We start from the raw sequence: 24,514 nt of genomic DNA, 5'->3' as shown, positions 1-24,514 counted from the left end.
GTAGGTATGCTTTCTTTTTATTTAAAGTAGCAGAACGAAAATAAAGTCCTTTCATACTTCTGGTGTGTCTGGCACAAATTGATTCATCCTGTATAACTTCTGAAATTCCTCATCAGGGACTAATGAGAAGATAAGCGTGCTAAACTCTGAGGAGGCACACAGAGAGGTATTAAACTCAAAGGCTTTTATCCGCGCTTCACTGTTCTAGTTTAATCAGCGCAGAGACTCACGGCTGTATCAGATTGACTACAGGGCTAGAAAGTAAACATGTGGTAAAGCTCTTTTTGCTGCTTATTTACTTAGTTTTTTCTTCAGTGTTCTTGTGGTTATAGGATGAGATGTCCTCACTCCTGAGGCCTCGGTTACTACTGATTCTTTTTTCACTAAATTAAGTATTTGTCAGTTTTAAATTCAAATTGTGATTAGGTTTGTTAAATAAAGAGTGTTTCCGATTCAGAAGCGTTATAAATGTTAAAATGTCGTTAAAATCAACATGAAATCAAAATTGAAAGTAACAAAGCATAAAATATTAAAACAAAAGGCCTCATCAGACATCTTGTAAATGTGTTGTTTCATTTAGAAATGCTTATGAGAACAGAAGTAAAATGTGTCCTGGTAGACCCTACGTGATGAAAGATGGCAAAATCGTTGTCCAAAGATCCAAAACCTTTGTCCATTTTTGGTCTGCATGAGGAAAATAGCTTATAAATCTTACTAAGTGTTTTTTTGAAAATGTAAAAATTCAGAACGTTTTCTGTGATGTTTAAGGGTTAAGGCATAGAATATACAGTTTGTACAGAATAAAAATCATTATGTCTATGGAATGTCCCCATAAATCATAAAAACCCAACATGTGTGTGTGTGTGGGCGAGCTTTGTGGTTGAGGTTCAGATTGTTGCTGTGGTGAATAGATCATTTGACCTTGTTATCTTTTTGCATATCATTAAGAAAGATTAATTACATCTTTTATCCCTTCTCTTCTGGTCTTTCCTCTCCCCAATCAGAATTTAACAGAGAGCTTATATGTGACCTTAAAGATTGGCAATTTGCTAAAGTGTTTAATAAAGTGCTACAGTCCGGTTCTGGACATAAAGATTCTTTTCATTTTGTCAATAGAGATAAAGATTTTAAGCACACAGTCTTTTGTGGTTCAGATGAAATGGTTTATCTCAGAGCAGGTTTGTTCATGGATTAGAATATTTTTATTGAAGATTTTTTTTTTTTTTTTTTTTTTAATCTAAGTGTTTAAAATCAACACTTTTAAATAATGTTCATAAACAAACATTACACAATGTTCAACAAATCAAAAATGTATTACATTTCCAATTATTCGAATGTATAAAAAAATGGTGCTATATAGTACTAAAAGTGGTTCTTTGGCTCGTAGTCATTGGGGAACCACTTTAAGTGCTGTATAGCACCAAATCTTGGTGCTTCAGTGGTTCTTCACCGGTTCTTTGGGATGACTGAGGTGCTATATAGCACCGCTACTAGGGCTGTGAAGAATCTGGCGATATGATACGTATCACAATATAGGGGTTACGATCATAGACTGTAAAAAAATATGGACGTAGCGTCCGTGACGTCACCCATAGAGTTTGAACAGCAGTTTTGAAGCGTAAATGAGGCCGCGGCCATCTTAGCTGCGCGTCACCGCATGTCACTCCCGGATAACTGAAAATGGGCAAAGAGGCGGGGAGGTGGTTTGAGCTGATATGACTGGTTGCTGAAACCACGCCCGCCTAGCTCTACGTGACCATGTTAGCAAGCAAAGGAGCTATCTATCTAGATACTATCTAAAATATTAATGAAGATAATTTTTATCATCAGAACGTTCTAAAGGTTTACTGTCAATCTATGGTGTTTCTTTAAGATATAGATGCTCCAACACCAGAAGTGTTGGGTGTGCAAATAACAACATGGAAAATCAAATGGGACTTCATACCTTTATAATGAAATAGAGATCGCGAGATGAATCCAATCCGTGGCACTTGGGTAAAATATGAGTGTCCATTGCAAAACAAAAAAACATGTCACATTTCTTCTGAATGATCTGCTCTCTGTCATCGTTCTTCAAGAAAGGATGCAATCTGAGCAGCGTTTATGTTGTAAAACTGTATACGATCGTATCTAACAAACAAATGAGCCTATGTCCAAAGTATATTTTTTTCAAAATAGTGCAGCAGTTTTAGTTATAATATCCAAGCAGTGCTGTCGGATTTTGATATCCTCCCGCCATTGTCATTGTAGTAAATCTCACAACCAAAACTCTCAGCCAATGCCACGATCCAACAACGTGTGTTCTGCCTCTTCCGCATGCATGCACATCTACACAGACACACATCAGTCTCGAATATTATGCAGCAAGCCATATTTTATAATTGTATAAAATAATCGAGAAAAAAAGCACAAAAACGGCTGAGATGCCAAATTCAGCGGCATCTGAGGTAAAGTGACGGCTCACAGAGAGCAGTGCCAATCCACCTGTCACTCAAGTGACCACGCCCTTAATTATGCAGAACTTTAAGGCTTAATATAATTTAAACGGATAAGTTATAAAAAAAATCACCCCCCTCAGAGTTGTCATGAAGGACAAAAATAGCAGTATAGACCAAAACCACAATTTGAACCAACTTGTAAACATGTTTTTTTCTGCTATAAACTTGGCCAATTTAACATGGGACTCTATGAGATTCTGCTCTCTTTTGGAGCCTGTCCCTAGCGGCCAGTCGATGAATCGCAGTTTAAGTTACTTCCGTATTGGCTTCAAGAGAGAAAGGGGGAGGTTGCCGCTTGGTTACGATACGATATATTGTGATATATTGCGATACTGTAAGAAAGGCGATATATTGCGATATTTCTTGTTTTTTTTTTAGAAAGAGGATTAATTTTAGAAATTAATTTTAATATAATTTTAGAAAAAACGGTCATAAAGAACACACCACCATATACATAAAACCTGAAAACAACTTTATTTTATTTAATCAATATAGTACATTATATACAGTATAATTTGCATTTATATCACTAATCACTATTTTGTGCAATCTAAGGGAAAATAGTAAAGTGACTGCAGGATTTTTTAGGTGTATATGTTTTAAAGGTTCACAACAGTTTTTAATTTCTAAACTATATTGCATTTAATACTGTAGCTGCATGCTTTAAAGCAGTCTATCCCACTACCGTATACAGAACCTGTTAAGCCCCTGTATGGTTCTTCAGTGGTTCTTCAGTGATTCTTTGGAGTGGTTAAGGTGCTATAGAGCACCACTGCCGTACAAAGGACCCATTAAGCCCCTTTAAAAATTCTTTACGAGCCAAAGAACCACTCTTGGTGCTGTTTAGCACCATTTTTGTTGAAAATGGTGCTAAACCATTGCTTCTACCTTCAATTAAACTGCTAACAGTGATTGTAAATTAAATTGCCTAAATTATTACATTATTAGCTGACTGCATTCTCTAAGTTGTATTGTTGACATGCATTCTCTGTAAAGCTGCTTTGAAACGATATGTATCGTGAAAAGCGATATACAAATAAATGTGAATTGAATTGAACATATTATATAACATAAGACGTTAGATGGATGTTTTGAAAGCATCTAAAACGTAAAAGTATTTATGTACGCACATATTTATGTGTGGAAGTAAAATAATGACAAATGTATTTAAAACAAAAAAGCATGCTGAATTGCACTAACAGTACTTGCATTTTAATGCATTTTATTTTCAGGGCAAATATGGATTATTGAATTTTTAACAAAATGTGTGTGAAATATTTTGAATTTAAATAATTACAGCTTAAATATACAACCATGCTGAAGCCCTTAAAAATGCAAGCCCTGAAAATACAATGCATTAAAATGCAAGTACTGTTAATTTAATGTATTTTTTTTTTTTTTTTTTAAATTCAACATGCTTTTTTGTTTAAAAAAACCTTTGTCATTATTTTTCTTCCGTAAATTTAGAAGTATAAAAATCTTTATGAGAGCAACAATTGGTTTTGTGTCAGATGTTATCACAATTTGGCAATCTGATTGTTGAGATATGAGAGAAAACAAGTCTCGCAATGTTTATTATTATAAATGAACATATAGTTATTTGAGATATTTTTGAACCCTAACCCCTAACTACTTCTCAACTGTATAGAAAACGTAATAGGTGGATGAATGTAGTGATTTTAGTCCAAATATACAGATATTTTTAATACGTAAATAAATACATTTGTATACGCAAATGTATAAAACACACGTGTACTAGAATCCCTACATAACTTACTGTATGATCTTCTCATTAGTAATCGTATGATATTCTGATCTTCAATGTATGAGTTTTTTTTAATCCCTTTGGTCATCCAACAGGTGAAAAGTTGAAATGCTTCTGAAAAGTAATAGCACACCAAAAAGTTAAAATTTTGAAATCTTTCTTTAATTCATTCAAAAGCAGCACATCAAAGCTGACACTCTATTGATTGTAAAAGCTGCAGACTGAATGAGCAATTCAAGTCTTTGTAAAATTAAAAAAGAGCTGTAGTAACGGCGACATCTAAATTTCTCTTAAATGAAACAATGTTTTAAATGAAACAAAATTTTATGAATCCAGGTTGAAACTCAGGTGTGAGAGCAGAAGGTCAAAGAAAACGTCTTCACTTCTACCTGAAAGCTACACAAATTTTTATAACAGATTGTGTGACTCATTCATGCATTTCAAATGAAAAGCTCCTAAATTGAGCTGATTACCTGAGTGTTCCTGCATGCTGACGGGATCAGCACTTGGCATTTCAATTACTTCTCTAGTGGCAAATCATAATCAATTAAAGGTGCATTTAAATGGGCCACCAAAGCACCTGAGCTCTAAAGCAAAACAAAACTTGAGATTTACCAAAGATTAGTCCTCCAGCACTGCCTCCGAGCGCAACAATTGGTTTAGTGTCAGATGTGATCACAATTTGCCAATGCCATTTCCTCCTACTGATTCTTGAGATATGAGAGAAAACAAGTCCCGTAGTTTCACCTGCCAGTTATTTTTGTGTAATTTAAAACATTTCCACTTTGGAATGAATCAGAGAAAACATAAAAATCAGTTTTCATCTTCTTTTTGTTCTGAGTATCAAGACCATTTGGAACCTGACAGGTTTATAGTCTATGATTTTTGATAATTCTGCTTATTTTCTGTCAAAGCATGGTTTTGTCAAAACTGTTACGTAAATTGTTTGCGATTTTTAGATGCCTTCCATCATTTTGAAGTCACCATAAAATCAAAATGTACTTCTTATTTTAGTATGGAATATTGCAGTATTTATTATAAATGATTTATCCATGCACATTATCATATTTTTTAATTCATGTGCCCATTATTCTCTTGTCTGAAGATTTGTTTACTGGCATGTGGGCAGGGCAACCTGTCACTCACATCAGATCCACCAATAGCAAACCACAACCATCCAATCAATTCCCCATGGACAAAATCAAGCCCCGCCCTATATTTATTCTTGTTCGAGAAGCCGTCTCACTCAGATATAGTACGTCACAATAGAAAAGAAAAGCCTTCTGTTTCATCCTGACTTCAAGTAGGTTATGTTAGTACACCACAGAGTACAAAATCAATTACATTTTATTCCGTCTGCGAGACTTTGAGTGTCAAAGATGCTAAGAAATTTGAATTAGAAACATATAACGCATTAGACCAACAATATTCCCCCAATGTTGCTCCAACTTGACAAACACAGTTTGAACAATTTCATATTGAATAGTGATGTTTGTTAAGGATTTTTGGTAGTTCCCAGCATGCACTGCACCATAAATAAATTATGCAGTTGCTAATTATTGTTTGGCTATTTGTTAATGCAGTTGCTATTAATTTTGTCATTATTGTTAGTTATTTGTTGTTTGGTGATGTTGAGCTCATCTTTTGACATTTGTTGATTGTCACCATTATTGAATATATTACCAAGTATTAAAGTCTATATGCATATTTAGACAGAAAACTATTTATCATGCATCTGTCTTTCTTTTTGCAAAGTGATTTGTCCTTCAGAGAGAAGATTCAAGGTTCATTGTCATATGAAACTTTAAAAAAATTATGGGACGATACATCGTTTCTCGATCGATACAATGATCAATCCTGATATTTTCTTTCTCGAATCGATTCTGAGCTTAGTTTTAACAGCAGATGGCGCTCTAGGCCGGTTCTTTTCGGACAGTTCGGCTCAATGAACCGGTTCAAAAAGCCGATTCATAGGTTCATTATGCTATGAAGTCACTATGCATTTCTTTTCTAACTACTCAGTGATTATTGCCTTTCATTCACTTAATGGTTTGTGAACCCCCTCTCATTTGTGGTCATACGAAGAAGACTGCTGGACAGCGCTCGTGCGTTCGGCTGAGTCATGTAAGTGGTTAAATAAACTTGCACCTTGGCTCAGAATGCTTTTATGATGCGAGATTTGTAATTCGCTGTTTCGAACTTTATGAATGATTATTTTAGGTTTAAGTGGTGTGAGTGTAAAGCATGGAAGAGGATTAGGGCCAAGCAATAATAAAAAAATGAAACCATCTCGAAATTTCGAGAAAAAAGTCAAAATAAAATGTTGAGAATAAACTCATTAAATTATAAGAAAAACTCGTTAAATTTCAAGAAAAAAGTCGAGATAAAATGTTGAGAATAAACTCGTTAAATTACGAGAAAAAACTCATTAAATTTCGAGAAAAAAGTCGAGATAAAATGTTGAGAATAAAGTCATTAAATTACAAGAAAAAAGTCGTTAGATTATGAGAACAAATTCGTTAAATTATGAGAAAAAAGTCGTTAAATTTCGAGAAAAAAAAGTCAAGATAAAATGTTGAGAATAAAGTCATTAAATTACGAGACAAAAATTGTTAAATTATGAGAACAAATTCGTAATTTAACGAGTTTATTCTCAACATTTTATCTCGACTTTTTTCTTGAAATTTAACTATTTTTTTCTCGTAATTTAACGAGTTTATTCTCAACATTTTATCTCGACTTTTTTCTTGAAGTTGAACTAGTTTTTTCTCGTAATTTAACGAGTTTATTCTCAACATTTTATCTCGACTTTTTTTTCTCGAAATTTAACGACTTTAATCTCGAGATGGTTTTATTTTTTTATTATTGCTTGGCCCTAATCCTCTTCCGTAGTATGTAGGCTATAGTAGTGCCATCTGCTGTTTAAAATCTAAGATCAGAATCGATTCGAGAGAGAATCATATCAGAAAATATCAGAATTGCTCCAGATTCTTTGTATCGTGAATCGAAATTCGATGTATTGTCCCAGCCGAAATAAAAATACAAAAAAAATGCCAGATTAAAATTTCATGTTTTAAGGGTGGGGTAAGCAATATTTCAAAAACACTGTTAGGAAGTTAGTGGACCGACACCAACAACAAATGTGTAGCCAATCAGCATTAGGGGTTGTAGCCTATGACGGTCGAGGAGAGAGAACGAGCAAGAGGGAGATTTGGAAAAAAAAAAAAAAAAAAGGTGGCTCAAAACAAAAGAGCTCAAAAGAATATCACTGTAATGAAGATTTATGACTGGGCAAACACTTTAGGACCCATGTTAATATTAAAAAAGCTTTCCAGCGCTAGAGAGAGCTAAGCGGGAAGACCTGAAAACAGACGTGAGTAACAGTGGATTTCAGTCTCATTGATTGTAAATGCAACATTTTGCATTTAATAAAGTTGACAAAAATTAAAAAGAAAAATGGCTACTACATTTAATATACATCATATCAAGAACGTGTATACTTCAACATTTTCAGATTCTTAATTAGTGAGTTGAAAGGGATGTTTGTTGCTGTTTCTGTTTTGCTTCATATCAGTCTCTTATGAGGTATCATTTCAGTTCAGATGCTCCCAGTCGTTTGGAATAGAGCTAATAGGACCACTAAAGTATATACTAGGTTATGACAGACGTTGCAGCATGCAGGAGGTGGATAAAGAGGTTCAAAGAAATTCAAGGTCACTGCTGATTAGTGCGTGTGTTGGTGTGTGTGCATACATTTCTCAGCCTTTGGCGTATTATCTCATAGAAGCGATATACATTACATAATATTGAAGGTGCTTCTGTCCTTCCTCCTCAGAGACACACTAATGTATTAATAATGAAAGGATTACAATATGTAACCATAACGATTATGAGTAAGACGGTCATAAATGTTGATATTTTTATATTATCATACTTATTTCTGAAATTTGATCAAACTGCTAATTTTTACTATGCATGCTTGTTTCTGCCATTAAATAAAAAAGAAAAAGCTAATTGCAACTTTTTTTCAGTTTATATACCACAATCACAACTCTTTTTTTCATAGAATTGTTTTTAGTCAGAATTGTGAAAAAAAGAGAGATAAAGAAACACCTGTAATATTTCTTTTGCGGCACCCTGATTTTCATTTTTAAAAAATGTCTGTTTAATATTTTCAGTGTATTGATGCATATAATGGGACATGAACATGTACTACTGTATAGGAATGATCCAGGATGTTTAGATTCTTGTGATGCAAACTGGCCTGGAAATGCAAATGGAAAAAGGACAAAGAATAATATTCCCAGAGTGTGTTGTCCTTTCATCTGTCAGTGTGATTATGCAATGCTGATTCCCGCCCGATAAGAACAAGACAGCCCCCTACTGTCCTTGATATTGAGAAGATCCAATTATACTTGTTCAGAGTTTCAAAAGCCCATGGTCTAACGCGTGAATCTTCTGGCACTTTGATAGGCTTCCCCTTGGAATGAGGTAACATGCATTGAGTCTGGCCTCTGTTAACACTGTTTAGTCAGCTGGAAAATTAAGAATATTGGTCAGAGACTTTGCCGGGTTGTTGGAGTTGAACTGCTCTTCTGAAGGTCAGTTTACACTTTCATACATTCACTCCAGCTGAAAGCAGTACTTGTGTGTGTACTCAAAATCATCCTGTGTGCCGTGTTAAAAGTAATCTGTTATTTCATTAATGTCATGTAATATTTTAAGATGCAGTTTTATTATTTAAAGGTTCAGTGTGTAAGTTTTAGTGGTGAGGTTGCGAATTGCAATATAGAGAAGCTATGGTGGCCAACACAGGACAAAGATGTCGTTGTCTGAGACAGCAGAGAATAGCCAGTCAAGCAAATGCACTCTGTAGAGCAGTTTGTCCATTTAGGGCTACTGTAGAAATGTGCGAAATGTTGGTGTTGATGGCCTCATGGGCAGCGCGCCGACATGTAGTGCCAATGCGCCTCGGGCGACCCGAGTTCGAGTCCCGGCTCGTGGTCCTTTCCCGATCCCATCCCCCTCTCTCTCTCCCACTTCGCTTCCTGTCTAATCACTGTCCTATCATAATAAAGGCAAAAACGGCAAAAATAAATCTTTAAAAAAAAAAAAAAAAAAAAGAAATGTGCAAAATGGCGACGTAACATGTTAAGGGGACCCGCGACGTATGTAGATAGAAATGGCTCATTCTAAGGTAATAAAAACATAACGGTTCATTATGCAAGATCTTTAAACAGTGGGTACGGAAAGTATTCAGAGGCCCTTAAATTTTTCACTCTTTGTTATATTGCAGCCATTTGCTAAAATCATTTAAGTTCATATTTTTTCCTCATTAATGTACACACAGCACCCCATATTGACAGAAAAAGACAGAATTGTTGACATTTTTGCAGATTTATTAAAAAAGAAAAACTGAAATATCACATGGTCCTAAGTATTCAGACCCTTTGCTCAGTATTTAGTAGAAGCACCCTTTTGATCTAATACAGCCATGAGTCTTTTTGGGAAAGATGCAACAAGTTTTTCACACCTGGATTTGGGGATCCTCTGCCATTCCTCCTTGCAGATCCTCTCCAGCTCTGTCAGGTTGGATGGTAAACGTTGGTGGACAGCCATTTTTAGGTCTCTCCAGAGATGCTCAATTGGGTTTAAGTCAGGGCTCTGTCTGGGCCATTCAAGAACACTCATGGAGTTGTTGTGAAGCCACTCCTTCATTATTTTAGCTGTGTGCTTAGGGTCATTGTCTTGTTGGAAGGTAAACCTTCGGCCCAGTGTGAGGTCCTGAGCACTCTGGTTTTCGTCCAGGATATCCCTGTACTTGGCCGCATTCAACTTTCCCTCGATTGCAACCAGTCGTCCTGTCCCTGCAGCTGAAAAACACCCTCACAGCATGATGCTGCCACCACCATGCTTCACTGTTGGGACTGTATTGGACAGGTGATGAGCAGTGCCTGGTTTTCTCCACACATACCGCTTAGAATTAAGGCCAAAAAGTTCTATCTTGGTCTCATCAGACCAGAGAATCTTATTTCTCACCATCTTGGCAAACTTCATGCGGGCTTTCATGTGTCTTTCACTGAGAAGAGGCTTCCGTCGGGCCACTCTGCCATAAAGCCCTGACTGGTGGAGGGCTGCAGTGATGGTTGACTTTCTACAACTTTCTCCCATCTCCCGAATGCATCTCTGGAGCTCAGCCACAGTGATCTTTGGGTTCTTCTTTACCTCTCTCACCAAGGCTCTTCTCCCCCGATAGTTCAGTTTGGCCGGACGGCCAGCTCTAGGAAGGGTTCTGGTCATCCCAAACGTCTTCCATTTAAGGATTATGGAGGACACTGTGCTCTTAAGTGCAGCAGAATTTTTTTTGTAACCTTGGCCAGATCTGTGCCTTGCCACAATTCTGTCTCTGAGCTCTTCAGGCAGTTCCTTTGACCTCATGATTCTCATTTGCTCTGACATGCACTGTGAGCTGTAAGGTCTTATATAGACAGGTGTGTGGCTTTCCTAATCAAGTCCAATCAGTATAATCAAACACAGCTGGACTCAAATGAAGGTGTAGAACCATCTCAAGGATGATCAGAAGAAATGGACAGCACCTGAGTTAAATATATGAGTGTCACAGCAAAGGGTCTGAATACTTAGGACCATGTGATATTTCAGTTTTTCTTTTTTAATAAATCTGCAAAAATGTGAACAATTCTGTGTTTTTCTGTCAATATGGGGTGCTGTGTGTACATTAATGAGGGAAAAAAATGAACTTAAATGATTTTAGCAAATGCCTGCAATATCAATATCAAAAAAAAGAGTGAAAATTTAAGGGGGTCTGAATACTTTCCGTACCCACTGTACACCACTGAAAACATAGTTATGTATATTATATTGCATTTCTGTCAATAGATCCTCCTAAAATGTATACATTGCACCTTTAAGCTATCTGTATGTTGATTCAAAACCAATCCGCAGAACACTGCAACACTGCCTCAACCAATGGCGAGAGTGTAGGGCGGGGCTGTCTCTTTGGCTGACCAATGGGATACAGGGGGAGTGTTCAAGAAACCTTTTTGAAATGTAATATTTGCATTTCCATTTGGTGATGCTTATTACATAATTCAGCTTTAGCTTTAAGGCAGGAACACACCAAGACGACGGTCGGCTGTCAGGCCGACTAAGTTTTCTCAGTGTGTTCCGCACCGTCGGCTGGAGTTGGTCCTCGTCGCCTTTTTTCCGGCCGATTCGAAATGTTGAATTGGCGTCGGAGCTCGTCGGTCCGTCGGGCCATCTGATCATTCTGATTGGCTGTTCAGATACTGCCACCTGCTGGTACGGAAAGGCATTTCATCTCACGCAGGCGCAGAACTGACGTGCTACTTGGCCGTCGGCTGTTTAGCGTTGGTTTGGTGTGTCAGGCCAACTTTGGACCCAGACGCTGCCGACGTGAGCCAACCCCGCAGTCTGCTTTCGTCGCCACTAGTTCGTCGCCGTCGGCTTGGTGTGTTGTGGGACACCAGAAAAATCAATAAATAAATACTTTTATATGACAAAAAGGTTTTGTATTGTGTTTGGTCACCCTTGATATCCAATGTAAAACCTGAACCAAAACCAGTTGAGAACCACTGTCATATGCTATCAGTATTTCTTTTTGAATTATTAATGTTTTAAAGGGCCTCATTGGTCTCTCTCCTCTCATCTGCAGACTGCAGAGGTCTAAAACATATAATTCATATTAACGATCACATTACACAGTGAAGTGATGTCATAGCGCATCATACCCTTATGAGCACTGCAATTTGCAGTCATTTCTGTGCATGCTTTTTTTGTATATGAATGCTCTCTGAAGTCCTCCACATTTGTGACAGTCGGCAAAATCCATACCTAACCCAGAGCAGCCGTATGCTAACAAGAGTTTAGAGCAATGCTGAGTGAACAGTAATACGATATTGATTTGTCAGGAGCAATGAAATTGACTTCACTAGGTGGCAAGAGTTGCGTCTGACATTGATGTTAGTGGTGCAAACATAAACCAATGGCCAGAGTTCCCTGAAGGTTCATGCAAGGTTCAACTAATAATCTAATGAAAACATTTCAGCATAGGTAGGATTACCATATTAATGCTATTATCAGAATTGTTATGCATGATATGCATGGCATCTGATGTTTATGAATTCATGTTGTCTTAGAGACACCACCATAATTTACCAGCTACATTATTTTTATGGCCAAGTGTCAATAGTATGAATCAAACTGTGGTATGTTTTATGAAGGAACAGTAAATAAGCATCAAATACCACAGCAAAGCCATAAGGTCAGTATGGTTATACTTAGAATATAGATATGTAGAAATTATGCATTGTAATTTATATGTTGGCCTATATTATGCAAATCCTGTAAGCAAATGCAGTTTTAAAGGGTTAGTTTGCCCAAAAATTAAAATTCTGTCATTAATTATTCACCCTCGTGTCGTTCCACACCCGTAAGACCTTCATTCATCTTCAGAACACAAATTAAGATATTTTTGATAAAATCCGATGGCTCAGTGAGGACTGCATTGCCAGCAAGATAATTAACACTTTCAATGCCCAGAAAGCTACTAAAGACTAATATTTAAAACTGTTCATGTGACTACAGTGGTTCAACCTTAATGTTATGAAGTGATGAGAATACTTTTTGTGCACCAAAAAACAAAATAACGACTTTATTCAAAGGTATCTAGTGATGGGCGATTTCAAAAACTGCTTCATGAAGTTTCGAAGCTTTACAAATCTTTTGTTTCGAATCAGTGGATCCGAGCGCATATCAAACTACCAAAGTCACACGATTTCAGTAAACGAGGCTTCGTTATGTCATAAGTGTTTCGAAATTTCAATGGTTCACCACTGGGGGGCGTGACTTTGGAAATTTGATACACGCTCCGAACCACTGATTCAAAACAAAAGATTCGTAAAGCTTCGATGCTTTATGAAGCAGTGTTTTGAAATCGCCCATCACTAGATATTGTTGAATAAAGTCATTATTTTGGGGGTTTTTTTGGCGCACAAGGGTTGAACCACTGTACTCACATGAACTGTTTTAAATATGTCTTTAGTAGCTTTCTGGGCATCTGAAAGTGTTAATTATCTTGCTGGCAATGCAGGCCTCACTGAACCATCGGATTTTATCAAAAATATCTTAATTTGTGTTCTGAAGATGAACGAAGGTCTTACGGGTGTAGAATGACATGAGCGTGAGTAATTAATGACAGAATTTTAATTTTTGGGTGAACTAGCCCTTTAAGTTTTTTTGTTTGTTTGTTTTACTTATTTAGTTATTGTTTTTAATATCAGGTCTACCAATAATGTCCATTTAATGATGCACATTCAGTAAGTAAATTCATTTTTAATTCAGTTTTCTACCAAATTAGTTCTTGTTTTTAATATAAATGGGTCCATTTTTATTTAGTGAGTCTCAACAGAATAGCACCCAAACAGCAACAGCTAATCAAGTTTAATTATTTAAGTATTTTTTGTGTTATTTGCATATTTTTTTATGACTTTGTACATAACAGTGTTCATCAATCTAACCGTCTTTGCAATACAAAATGTTGTTGTTGAATCCTTATTTCAGCTATACCGGCGATCAAATCTTTATCGTTATCGACCATAAAAAATATTAAATGTCGATATTTCATTTTATTTATGTTTTATTTCATTTTTTTATTCTGTTTCATGCATTTTTTTAAGTTTATTTAATGGCAGATTTTCACTGTGACAACTTACCCCATATGGTGTGTTTAAATTGACTGACAGTGTTCTCCGTTCTCCCCTATTTTATTTGGCAGCTCGAGGCTCCAAGGATGCGCTTCACAACTTCTTCACTTTGCATTAGTTTTCTTTTCAATTTTAACATGTATGCGTCCCCAGTCACCACGAATTGAACATACATAGGTCTGTCAGAAGAGCGCGAGAGAGCAGCGTTATCCTAATGCAGTGTTTGCGATCTGCCCGACGCGTTTCCCGCATGGCTGAGCCACTGACGCGTCACGTTGCGCGTTCTATTAAATGTATAATGCGATTTCATTCCCGTTGTCAATTCCTCAACCTGTATTCACGCGCTCGCAAATGTTCTTAAGGTGAAATTACGTCATTCTAGGTGGAAACAAAGACGAGTTGAGCTCTCTGAGCTCCATCAGATGGAGAGAGAGCAGCTCCCTCGCCAAACTCCCCCTGCAATCCGGATGGGATACAGATGAAGAGAGGCCATTCCATAGCATTCCCAATGGTCAGGAGGACGCGGGGATATGATGTTGATGCATGTGCCGTGCAACTGCAAAGAAATGTCTGTGGATTAATAATGCACTTCTGAGTTAAACGTCCCTGTCCAGTTTTTTTTTTCCACTGTCGATCCAGAGGACAGCAGATGGGACCGTTGAATAGGTGTGTGTGCTTTTTATTCTTCTTGATAATTTGTTATAAATCTAAAATATTGTATTTTCAAATTATTGTGGGATGTTTTTAGACCCCCTTCTTTCAGCATAGTCTTGTGATTGTGAGTGTCCATGTGTTCATTTATGCCGCTTTTTTACCATCGATTTTTACGAGGCTTGGAGACAGGATTTTTATACATGCATACTTGCACTGCAAATTGATATACAGTCCTATTATGTAACTGAAACTGCATGGTTGCATGTGTAAAACAACAGTTTCTTTATGCACTGGATAATAAATTTAATTCAGTAGTTCAGGTTCCTATAAAATTTTCATTACAAATAATTACCTCTTTCTTTTCTTTTATAATCAAGACTGGAGGGACCAGTGCAGTGGGGCACAAACACATAGGTAAGAAAAATGACAAATGTGATTTCTTTCATATCTCAGTTGTTTCTCTTCGACAGCAATGAGGTCAAATGGAGAGCAAATGGAGACATTTGCTTTAAAAAAGTAAAATGTTCTCCTGTGAAAGATAATTTCATGTCTTTCATGAACAGATATCAGCAATATCTGAAACTGTACTCATATTTGCTAATGGTACCAAAGTCTGTAGTCTGTGAATCTCAATATGAACTCAAATGTTTCTCATCAAATTTTCTCAAGATCAGTTGATCTGAGCTATTAAATCATTATGTTTTTTAATTACAAACTCTATATAGTACTATTTCTATAAGTAAACTGAACATTGCATATGCATTTTTTTTTTTAAAATGTATTTATTTTTCATTTTCCAGAATTGTTTAGATGACAGTAACTTGAGCTGGTATAGACTGTACATGGTTATCCAGCATGATTTGAGTTGCAAAGAGCATCTTGTATTTTAATTGAAGCATGAAAATCTGATCTTTTGCATAAGAGAGTCACATAATTAATTTCACAAATGTACTTATTTGATTGCAGAATTAAAAATTGTGCAAAATCTTAAGTACAGTATTTCATATTAATTTTGTCTTTAAAAAAAAAATAAAAAATCCTAAAACTTTTGAGTTCTATATTTTGAATGTGGTCTCAGACTTTTTGAACTCTCAGTAAAAGTTTGAAAATTAGTAACTGAAATCCCCATATTGATCAATCAGTATTCTGACTATGTCCTTGATGGTTATCGTCCTGCATCCTGATATTATTTTTATGGTAGTTTGGCAGATGGCTCACATTTCTTCTGTCACTAATCATTCATCTGTCCCCTGCAGGCTGTCCTTTCTTCACAAAATCAAGAATCAAAACAGCAATGGATGCCATGCCAGAGTATTCCCTCTTTCTTGTGAGGATTTTGGAGGAGTTGGATACCAAGTACAGTACAGTTTCGTACCAAGACCTTTGCAAGTCCTTGTGTGCTAGGTTTGACTTGGTCCATTTGGCTAAGCTGAGGAGTTTGCTATTCTACACAGCATGTTTGGATCCAGCTTTCCCTGCAACCTTATTCAAAGACAAGATGAGGTGCTCGGTGGAGGACCAACAGTCCAAGAAGCTCATGGTTGCTGCGGACATTGTCACCATGTTTAATCTCATCCAGATGAATGGAGGAATGGCCAAAGACAAGCTGCCAATGGGTCCGAGACCCAAGTTTCACAAGAACCAATCCTTTGAGTCCTGTCGATCTGACACAGATGTGTATAAATTCAACGACAATGACAGGGTGTACAACCTCTTGGACACCAGGGGTCATCACATCTCACGCAAGTCACCCTGCCCAAAGTCTGACTGCAACAACTGCCAGCAGTTTATACCAACCTCAGACCCCAACTTCCTCTTGGGAGTCACCAAGGATTTGAAATGTAGGGCAGCATCTCTGGATAAACTACAGCATCTGCCACAGTACGCCAGCGTCAGTCCTCCTCCGTGCGAGATGCAGAGCACTTACTTCCCCATGGACATCGACAGCGAGTCTACAACGGACCAGGAATCTCTCCATGTCAACCCAGGGATAGAACCTTTCACCGTGCACTCGTGTGTGAAAAAGCGGAATATCTTCAAAGAGGATTTTCACAACCTTGTTGCCTTTTCGCCCCATGTGATCACCACGGAGTGCAGAGCGAATCCCAAAGCTGGTGGCGATTACCACCACAGGAGGGAGCTGAGCAAGCCTCCCACTTTCTTCAATCACAGTTTTGAGCTGCCGTACAGCAACCCATACTTTGAACCCATCAGCTCACCCATCCAGAACAAAGGGCGGGTGAAGCATGAGAGCCTGGACGACTTGCAAGCATCCACCTACTTTGGACCTACAACAGTTTCTGAATGCGTGAGCAGCAGGAGGACTTCTAGCAAGCATGGCAAACAACCAGCCTGGCCTGTCAAGAGTTTGAGTCTCAATACCGAAGAAGGTCCTGACTTTGAGAGGTCCTTCTTGAATGGAAAATTGGCAAAGGACAATCATCGTCATAACATGGAAAACGACCAACACTTTCAGTGTGCAAAAGACAAGCCCACTGCCTCTCCCTCAGGTTTCTCCAAGAAGTCAAATGGAACCAAAACAAAAGACATGGCTTCTGTGGCTTGCGGACCGAGTGTTGAGAAAAGAGAGGGTGGGAAAAGGTACAAGGACAAGAGCATCAACTGTCCATCATTTCAGTCAAGTAATGTGGACAATGGCATGAGTGTTGGGACCCAGACGGAACAATCCGAACCTAGGAAAGTGAAAGATTACCCTGCTCACCACAAATATGGAGAGAGGCCTCCATTCAAACACTCAGACGAAGACTCAGAGATTGTCAGCGACGATATCAGCGATATCTTTCGCTTTCTGGATGACATGAGTGTGTGTGGATCTCTTGGAGTTGTGCAGTCATCGTGCTACAACAGCAACGGCTCGCTGTCTCAGGTGACTAAATCAGATGGGGACAGCTCACCTGAACACAACACTATCAAGCTGGGCAAAACCAGCATCAAACTTGACCGCCTCTTTCAGTCACTGGAGAGCTCTGATGATGAGCTCAAAGAAAGCGTCTGCAAACTGGTACTCAGGATTGGAGAGATTGAGAAGAAGCTTGAGTCTCTTTCGGGTGTGCGAGGAGAGATCTCTCAGGTCCTCTCGAAGCTTACTAAGCTGGATGAGAAGATTCAAGAACCGGAGGCTAATGGGAAATCAAGTGATAACGGTGTGGTGGAGCAGATTAAGACTGATGCGAACCTCTCGCCTCACGTTTTCCAGTGTCACACCACTGGACACAACATGAAGGTGGAAAAAAGTCCAGAATGGACTTGCTGCCCGGAGGCTGATGGGAGCGAAAGCTTGAGGGTAAAAGCTTTAAAGAAAAGCGTATTCACACGCAGGTCGTCCAGATCGCTAACCGAGGAGAACAGCGCCACTGAGTCCAAAGTGGCCAGCATCACCAACTCACCTCGAGACTGGAGGACTGTTTCTTACTCCAGTCACACAGGGGAAGAAGGGAAAGAAAGAGACCGGCACAGTGAAGGCAAGGACAGACATAGGAAATCCAGAGAGGTAACAAACCTGAATACTCACCTTTTTTGGTTTTTACAATTGCATTGCCATTGTGTTGACCCGCCAGGTCACTTGATTGGTGCATCTCATTTTAATCACTTAGTCAAACCGATTGGCAAAAGAGATTAATGAGATCTTGAGAGTCATCAGTCTAAATCTGAATTGGTCAGACAACTCACTTAATCACTGAATCAACTGAGATGACTCACTTGCTCATGTTGTCTTGAATTGAAATGAGCTCAGAACTGCTACTGCATTACATGTACTTTCTGAAAGCATGATGGTTTTCTGAACAAAGTGCTTTGAAAAGTGTTGTGGTGCCTTAAAATGACTTGAGTATGAATGTAAATTTGTAATTTTAGTGAGACCGATCAGTCTATACTTTGTTCTAATGGTAAAATCAGGGTTTGGTGCCCACCTTTGAAAAAACGAAATAGTGTAAGGTTTAGTGTCATTTAATGCTGGGTGACATTTTTAGCAAATCTACATTATATCCGATAATTACTAGGGCTGTCAACTTTAGTCGTTTAGTCGACTAATCGGTCGATACCGTTTTGGTCGACTGACATTCTCATTGGTCGACCAGTTGCAAAATTTTTTTTTTTTTTTACCAATAAAGAAATGTTCATTGATTTACTCCTTGATATTTATTCCTTTATTAGCAGTTATATATTACTGTATTCTAAATATAATTAGCCTATGTTTTATACCAAACTTTAAATGCTTTAATTTAGGCTATTTTATAACGGCGCCACAGTTTAGCGCACCACATGAACACTCGGGAACCGCACCTGTGGCTGGCTGCACTGCTGCTTCGCGCTCAGTAAGGAATATAGGTAGTTTTGCTGTATTCATTCAGTTAGAACGCTACTTGTTTTGGGCTTTAGTCGAAAAAATGTCCAAGAAATGTAAATCTTTTGTTTGGCTGCATTTTACAAAAAAAGACGACAAGACTGTGGAGTGCAAGCTATGCGGCCTAAAGCTAACTTACCATAGCTCAACGACCAATATGACCTATCACCTAAAAGCGGTAAGCGAGATATAAATGTGTCAGACAGCTTTGCTATGTCTAATGTCGAAAGTTTATATATTTTATTGGTTATGTACTAGGCGCATCCACAGGCCATGCCACAGGCGTTTGTTTGTGTTTGTTTTAAAACGCCTAGATCGGTTGGACAAAAGTTAACCCATAGCTTTGAAAGTAAAGAAGAATATACAGCCTGTATAATCGAGAGCTTTTGTTAGGATTTTTCATTATTTGGCAGTTTTAGCAGTTATATTTTTTGTAGCGTGTGGTGTGGTCAGGTGCACGATTGTGACGGTCACTATAGACCTAGGACAGAACTCCTCACTTTGCAGTTTAAAAAATAACCTAATTTTCAAAGAATTGTATTATTATTATAGTTTTATGTATTATTGATGTTTTTCGTTGTTGTTTTATAAATGCTCTATTATAATTGTTTAATAAATGTTCAATCAAAAAAGATTTTTTAGTGGACTGATCGTTGCGCAGGACAGGACTTTGGTCGACTAAACATTTCTTTGGTTGACTACAGCCCTAATAATTACTGAGATGTAGCAACCATTATATGTTTCGAATTAGTCATTATATTTGAAGAGCTTGGTTATTGTGCAAAGACAAAAATTGTATCCAGCATTGGGACTGAGTCAGTCGAATTCTGGAAGTCTGGAAGTATGTTACGTTAACTAATTAATATTCATGAGCCAGACAGATAAGGTTGTCATATCACTCCTATACCCTTGCATGGTTTTGCATTGGTTGACACCCCTAGGTAGTTATGCTCAATTACACTCCATCACTTCCCAAAATACATGCAGGCATGTTGTTATAGAAGCAAGCTTGCTTTAATACCATATCTCCAACAGTACAGCCATGGTCTCTTGCGGTGCAATTATCACACAATTTACCCATTCTATCCTACAACTAGCTGTACTTTCTGCCCAGACGGGGACACAGCCTGAGCACAGGACACTGTAGAGAATCAGACAAATAATTTTAATTCAATCCCCTCAGAGGAACAGGGATTTCATGGCAAATTAGTCCTGTAAAGTATTTACCAGCTCTTGAGTTAATATGTTGACACATCTGAGCTGAAGCTTCAGTACTGCAGCATTTTAATGTAAACAAGCTCAAGGATTCCATGAATGCTGCAAGGAAGATGAATAAGTTTGATCGAAACCTCTCTTTGTACACCACTTTAAGAATGTAGAAGGGCTTGAGGTGTCGAAAAAAGCAACAGCGAACAAAAAATCAGGTTTTGGTGATTTATCTCTGAAAACATTTGTATGAGATGGCACAAAAAATGAACTGAATGGAAATCATGACCTAAGTATTTAGTAGGCAAGTTGGATGCAGTCTGCTCTGCTCTGCTCTGTGTGGGTAATGGAGTATGGGCTTCCATTCCTGATCACATTCATTCCTGCAGGAGGAAAACTGGAATGAGGCCATGCTTTTACAGGTTTATCAGTAGTGAGCTGGGTTATGCTATATTATGCTGTTATGGTTCTATCTTAGTCTTTTATGTATTTCTTCTGTTTTGTGTGATTTGTAATGTTATGGTATGTTATGGTATGGTTCTGTCTTATTCTGTTTTGCTGTATTTTTTCCTGTTTTGTGCACCTTGTTCTCTTCTGGTTCTTTCTTATTTTTGTTTCATTTATTTGTTTCATTTAATTTATTTTTTTCCTATTTCTTATGGTATGTCATTAGTTCTTGTTTTTTTTGTTTTGTTGTATTTATTCTGTTTTGTTCTATTTTATGGTTTTGTTTTATTTGTTTTGTGCTGTTTATTCTGTTCTGTTCTATTCTATTCTATTCTATTCTATTCTATTCTATTCTATTCTTATTCTGTTCTGTTTTGCATTATAATTGCCTGTCTGTTTTTTATTTTATTTTCTGTTCCATTAAGTTTACTTATTTTTTCTATTGTATTGTATTGTATTGTATTCTACTCTACTCTACTCTTATTCTATTCTTATTCTGTTCTGTTTTACAGTATAATTGTCTGTCTGTTTTTATTTTATTTTCTGTTCCATTAAGTTTACTTTTTCTATTCTATTCTATTCTATTCTATTCTATTCTATTCTATTCTATTCTATTCTATTCTGCCATTCTTATTCTGTTCTGTTTTACAGTATAATTGCCTGTCTGTTTTTTATTTTATTTTCTGTTCTATTAAGTTTACTTTTTCCTTCTATTCTATTCTATTCTATTCTATTCTATTCTATTCTATTCTGACATTCTTATTCTGTTCTGTTTTACAGTATAATTGCCTGTCTGTTTTTTATTTTATTTTCTGTTCTATTAAGTTTACTTTTTCATTCTATTCTATTCTATTCTATTCTATTCTATTCTATTCTGACATTCTTATTCTGTTCTGTTTTACAGTATAATTGTCTGTCTGTTTTTATTTTATTTTCTGTTCCATTAAGTTTACTTTTTCTATTCTATTCTATTCTATTCTATTCTATTCTATTCTATTCTATTCTATTCTATTCTATTCTGCCATTCTTATTCTGTTCTGTTTTACAGTATAATTGCCTGTCTGTTTTTTATTTTATTTTCTGTTCTATTAAGTTTACTTTTTCCTTCTATTCTATTCTATTCTATTCTATTCTATTCTATTCTATTCTATTCTATTCTGACATTCTTATTCTGTTCTGTTTTACAGTATAATTGCCTGTCTGTTTTTTATTTTATTTTCTGTTCTATTAAGTTTACTTTTTCATTCTATTCTATTCTATTCTATTCTGACATTCTTATTCTGTTCTGTTTTACAGTATAATTGCCTGTCTGTTTTTTATTTTATTTTCTGTTCCATGAAGTTTACTTTTTCTATTCTATTCTATTCTATTCTATTCTATTCTATTCTATTCTGACATTCTTATTCTGTTCTGTTTTACAGTATAATTGCCTGTCTGTTTTTTATTTTATTTTCTGTTCTATTAAGTTTACTTTTTCCTTCTATTCTATTCTATTCTATTCTATTCTATTCTGACATTCTTATTCTGTTCTGTTTTACAGTATAATTGCCTGTCTGTTTTTTATTTTATTTTCTGTTCCATGAAGTTTACTTTTTTCTATTCTATTCTAATTTCTTTATTCTCTTCTGTTCTATTCTGAGTTGTTTTTTGTTTATATCTTTTTTATATGTATTGTGTTCTGTTATTTTCTCTTCTCTTCTCTTCTCTTCTCTTCTCTTCTCTTCTCTTCTCTTCTCTTCTCTTCCCTTTTCTTCTCTTCTCTTCTCTTCCCTTTTCTTCTCTTCTCTTCTCTTCTCTTCTCTTCTCTTCTCTTCTCTTCTCTTCTCTTCTCTTCTCTTCTCAGATTATGCAATGTATGCTACACTTACCCTTCTTTAGTCTTGGGAATATTTTCATGTTTTCTTAGTTTTCCTCTTCTGCCTCTCGCTCTTGTCTTCTTGGCTTATTGCCCTGGTTAGAAGCCTGCCAGTTCCTGTATCGTCCCTTCTGATCTTTTTGGGGGACTCGCGGGTGCCAAAAGTCCCTGGCTTTCTGTGACGATCCAAGCTGTAGTTAATTTTAGTGAATGGTCGCACAGGGAACTGGTGGTTAATTAAACCTCATTCACATTAATGAGAACACATAACAACCTTGTGCATTTCGCCATTCTGTGGCCATTCTGTGGCCATTCTGCCTTTTGACTTCTCCTTTATTTAAAGGTGAAGTGTGTAATTTATTCAATTATTTTCTCCTATACGACTTTAATATACTAACCCTCGGTTTCACAGACAAGGCTTAAGCTAGTCCTGGACTAAAATGCATGTTTGAGCTGTTTTAACTGAAAGCAACTTGCGCTGATATATCTTAAAAATGTTTTGTCTCAAGATGCACACCAGTAATGATTTTTTCTCTAGGGTACGCTTATAAAAGCTACTTAAATGTCCTAATTGAACTAAGGCCTAATCCTGGCTTTGTCTAAGCCCAGTCTGTGAAATCGGGCCATAGCTTACAAATAAATAAGCTATTTTATGCTTATTTTCCTTAAAAGCGGAAACATCTTGTGTTGTGTGCCACTATCAAACATTTATCTGTTAGCTAGAGCTTCCCGAACAGCCAGACAGCAACACAGACTCATTGACCAATGGCGTGAGTTTGAAGCAGAGCTATGTGTCTGTCTGACCAATAATGGATGGGAATCGCAATTCTGTTTTATGACACTGGTGCCGCAGAAACTACACACTTCCCATTGAAGGTAACAACTGGATGTTTTTTTTCTTTTCTTTCATTTAGAAGCATTACTTGTGTTCAAATCAGGGCTGTCAATGGGGTTCCCAGAAACAGCTAGTCTGGCAAACATCTATTCAGCTGTGGATGATTTGGTAAATGTTTTTTCTGGGTTAATGAGAGTCTTACAGCATGCATCCTGTCACTCTCTTTTATTTTCTTTCTGTTTGTATCATCCTGTCTTTAATTGACATAAAGTTGTTACGCCAGCCTTTTAGCACGACTTCTTTATGAGAGAGCGCGGCCAACGAACCCAACAGCTCTGTACAGTGGGTGAGAAGATTCGAGAGAACTGTCATTTCCAGACAGGCACTTAGCACAACATCCGTTCCTTCTCACAAAGTGCCCTTGATAAAGGGCAATGCAAACCTTTTTTTCTTCAAGCCCAAACAAAAGTGCCAGCTAGCCAAGCGATAAGCTCATTTCAGTAGTGGCCAAGCTAAAAGCACGCTTTAAATATTTGCCTTGCGGAATATAAACAACCAATGCTTTTAGTCGCTTCATTTGAAGTCTATCTTCAATGAGGTTTTAATTAAGACTGTATGTGTCCAATCAACTTAAATTTGTTCAGAACAAAGTATGTACTAAAGAGAAGTGCCCTGAATAGGCTGATGGGTTTAGATGACAAAATTAAGGGCTGGATATTTACAAATGTGAGGGGTCTTTCCTGTGCTAATTTCACCAGCACAACATTAGGTTGTTGTGGTTTCCAAGATGTCGATAACTGGTTGCCTATAGAGTGCAACAGTTCTGGAAGTAAAAGTTTCTCCGTAAGGAAACGATTTTGAACGATAACTTTTAGACCTTTAAAGACAGACCTACTGTGAGCTACGTGGTTGTTAATCCATTGTATTTGCTTCTGCTGAAGTTGTCAGCCTGCATTATTTCAACTTATTTTTAAAATAATCATGTTTAACAGTGGAATTCCTGGTGAAAAACTACATTACCCGTGATGCTGTATGGAAAATTACACCAATCATAGAGCTGAAAAAACCAACATGCTCTAAAATAACGCTTTAGCTCCGCTCAAATGATGTAATCGAGCCGATCTCTCTACACTCTCAAAATATTTCTC

General features: G+C 37.1%; 1 protein-coding gene across 1 annotated transcript in view; it reads left to right on the top strand.

Moving 5' to 3' along the window:
• Window positions 1-13,874: 13,874 nt before the first annotated feature.
• The window catches only part of minar1 (membrane integral NOTCH2 associated receptor 1), a 30,991-nt gene continuing 20,351 nt past the window's right edge, over window positions 13,875-24,514 (top strand). The window contains exons 1-3 of the mRNA XM_048183791.1: window positions 13,875-14,672; window positions 15,038-15,074; window positions 15,917-18,171. Of these exons, the coding sequence (XP_048039748.1) occupies window positions 15,955-18,171 (2,217 nt within the window). The 5' untranslated portion in view covers window positions 13,875-14,672; window positions 15,038-15,074; window positions 15,917-15,954. The remainder of the gene's footprint in view (window positions 14,673-15,037; window positions 15,075-15,916; window positions 18,172-24,514) is intronic.

This window comes from Megalobrama amblycephala, linkage group LG3, assembly GCF_018812025.1.
Source record: "Megalobrama amblycephala isolate DHTTF-2021 linkage group LG3, ASM1881202v1, whole genome shotgun sequence".
NCBI classification, from domain to species: domain Eukaryota; kingdom Metazoa; phylum Chordata; class Actinopteri; order Cypriniformes; family Xenocyprididae; genus Megalobrama; species Megalobrama amblycephala.
This window is presented reverse-complemented; position numbering and strand designations above follow the sequence as displayed.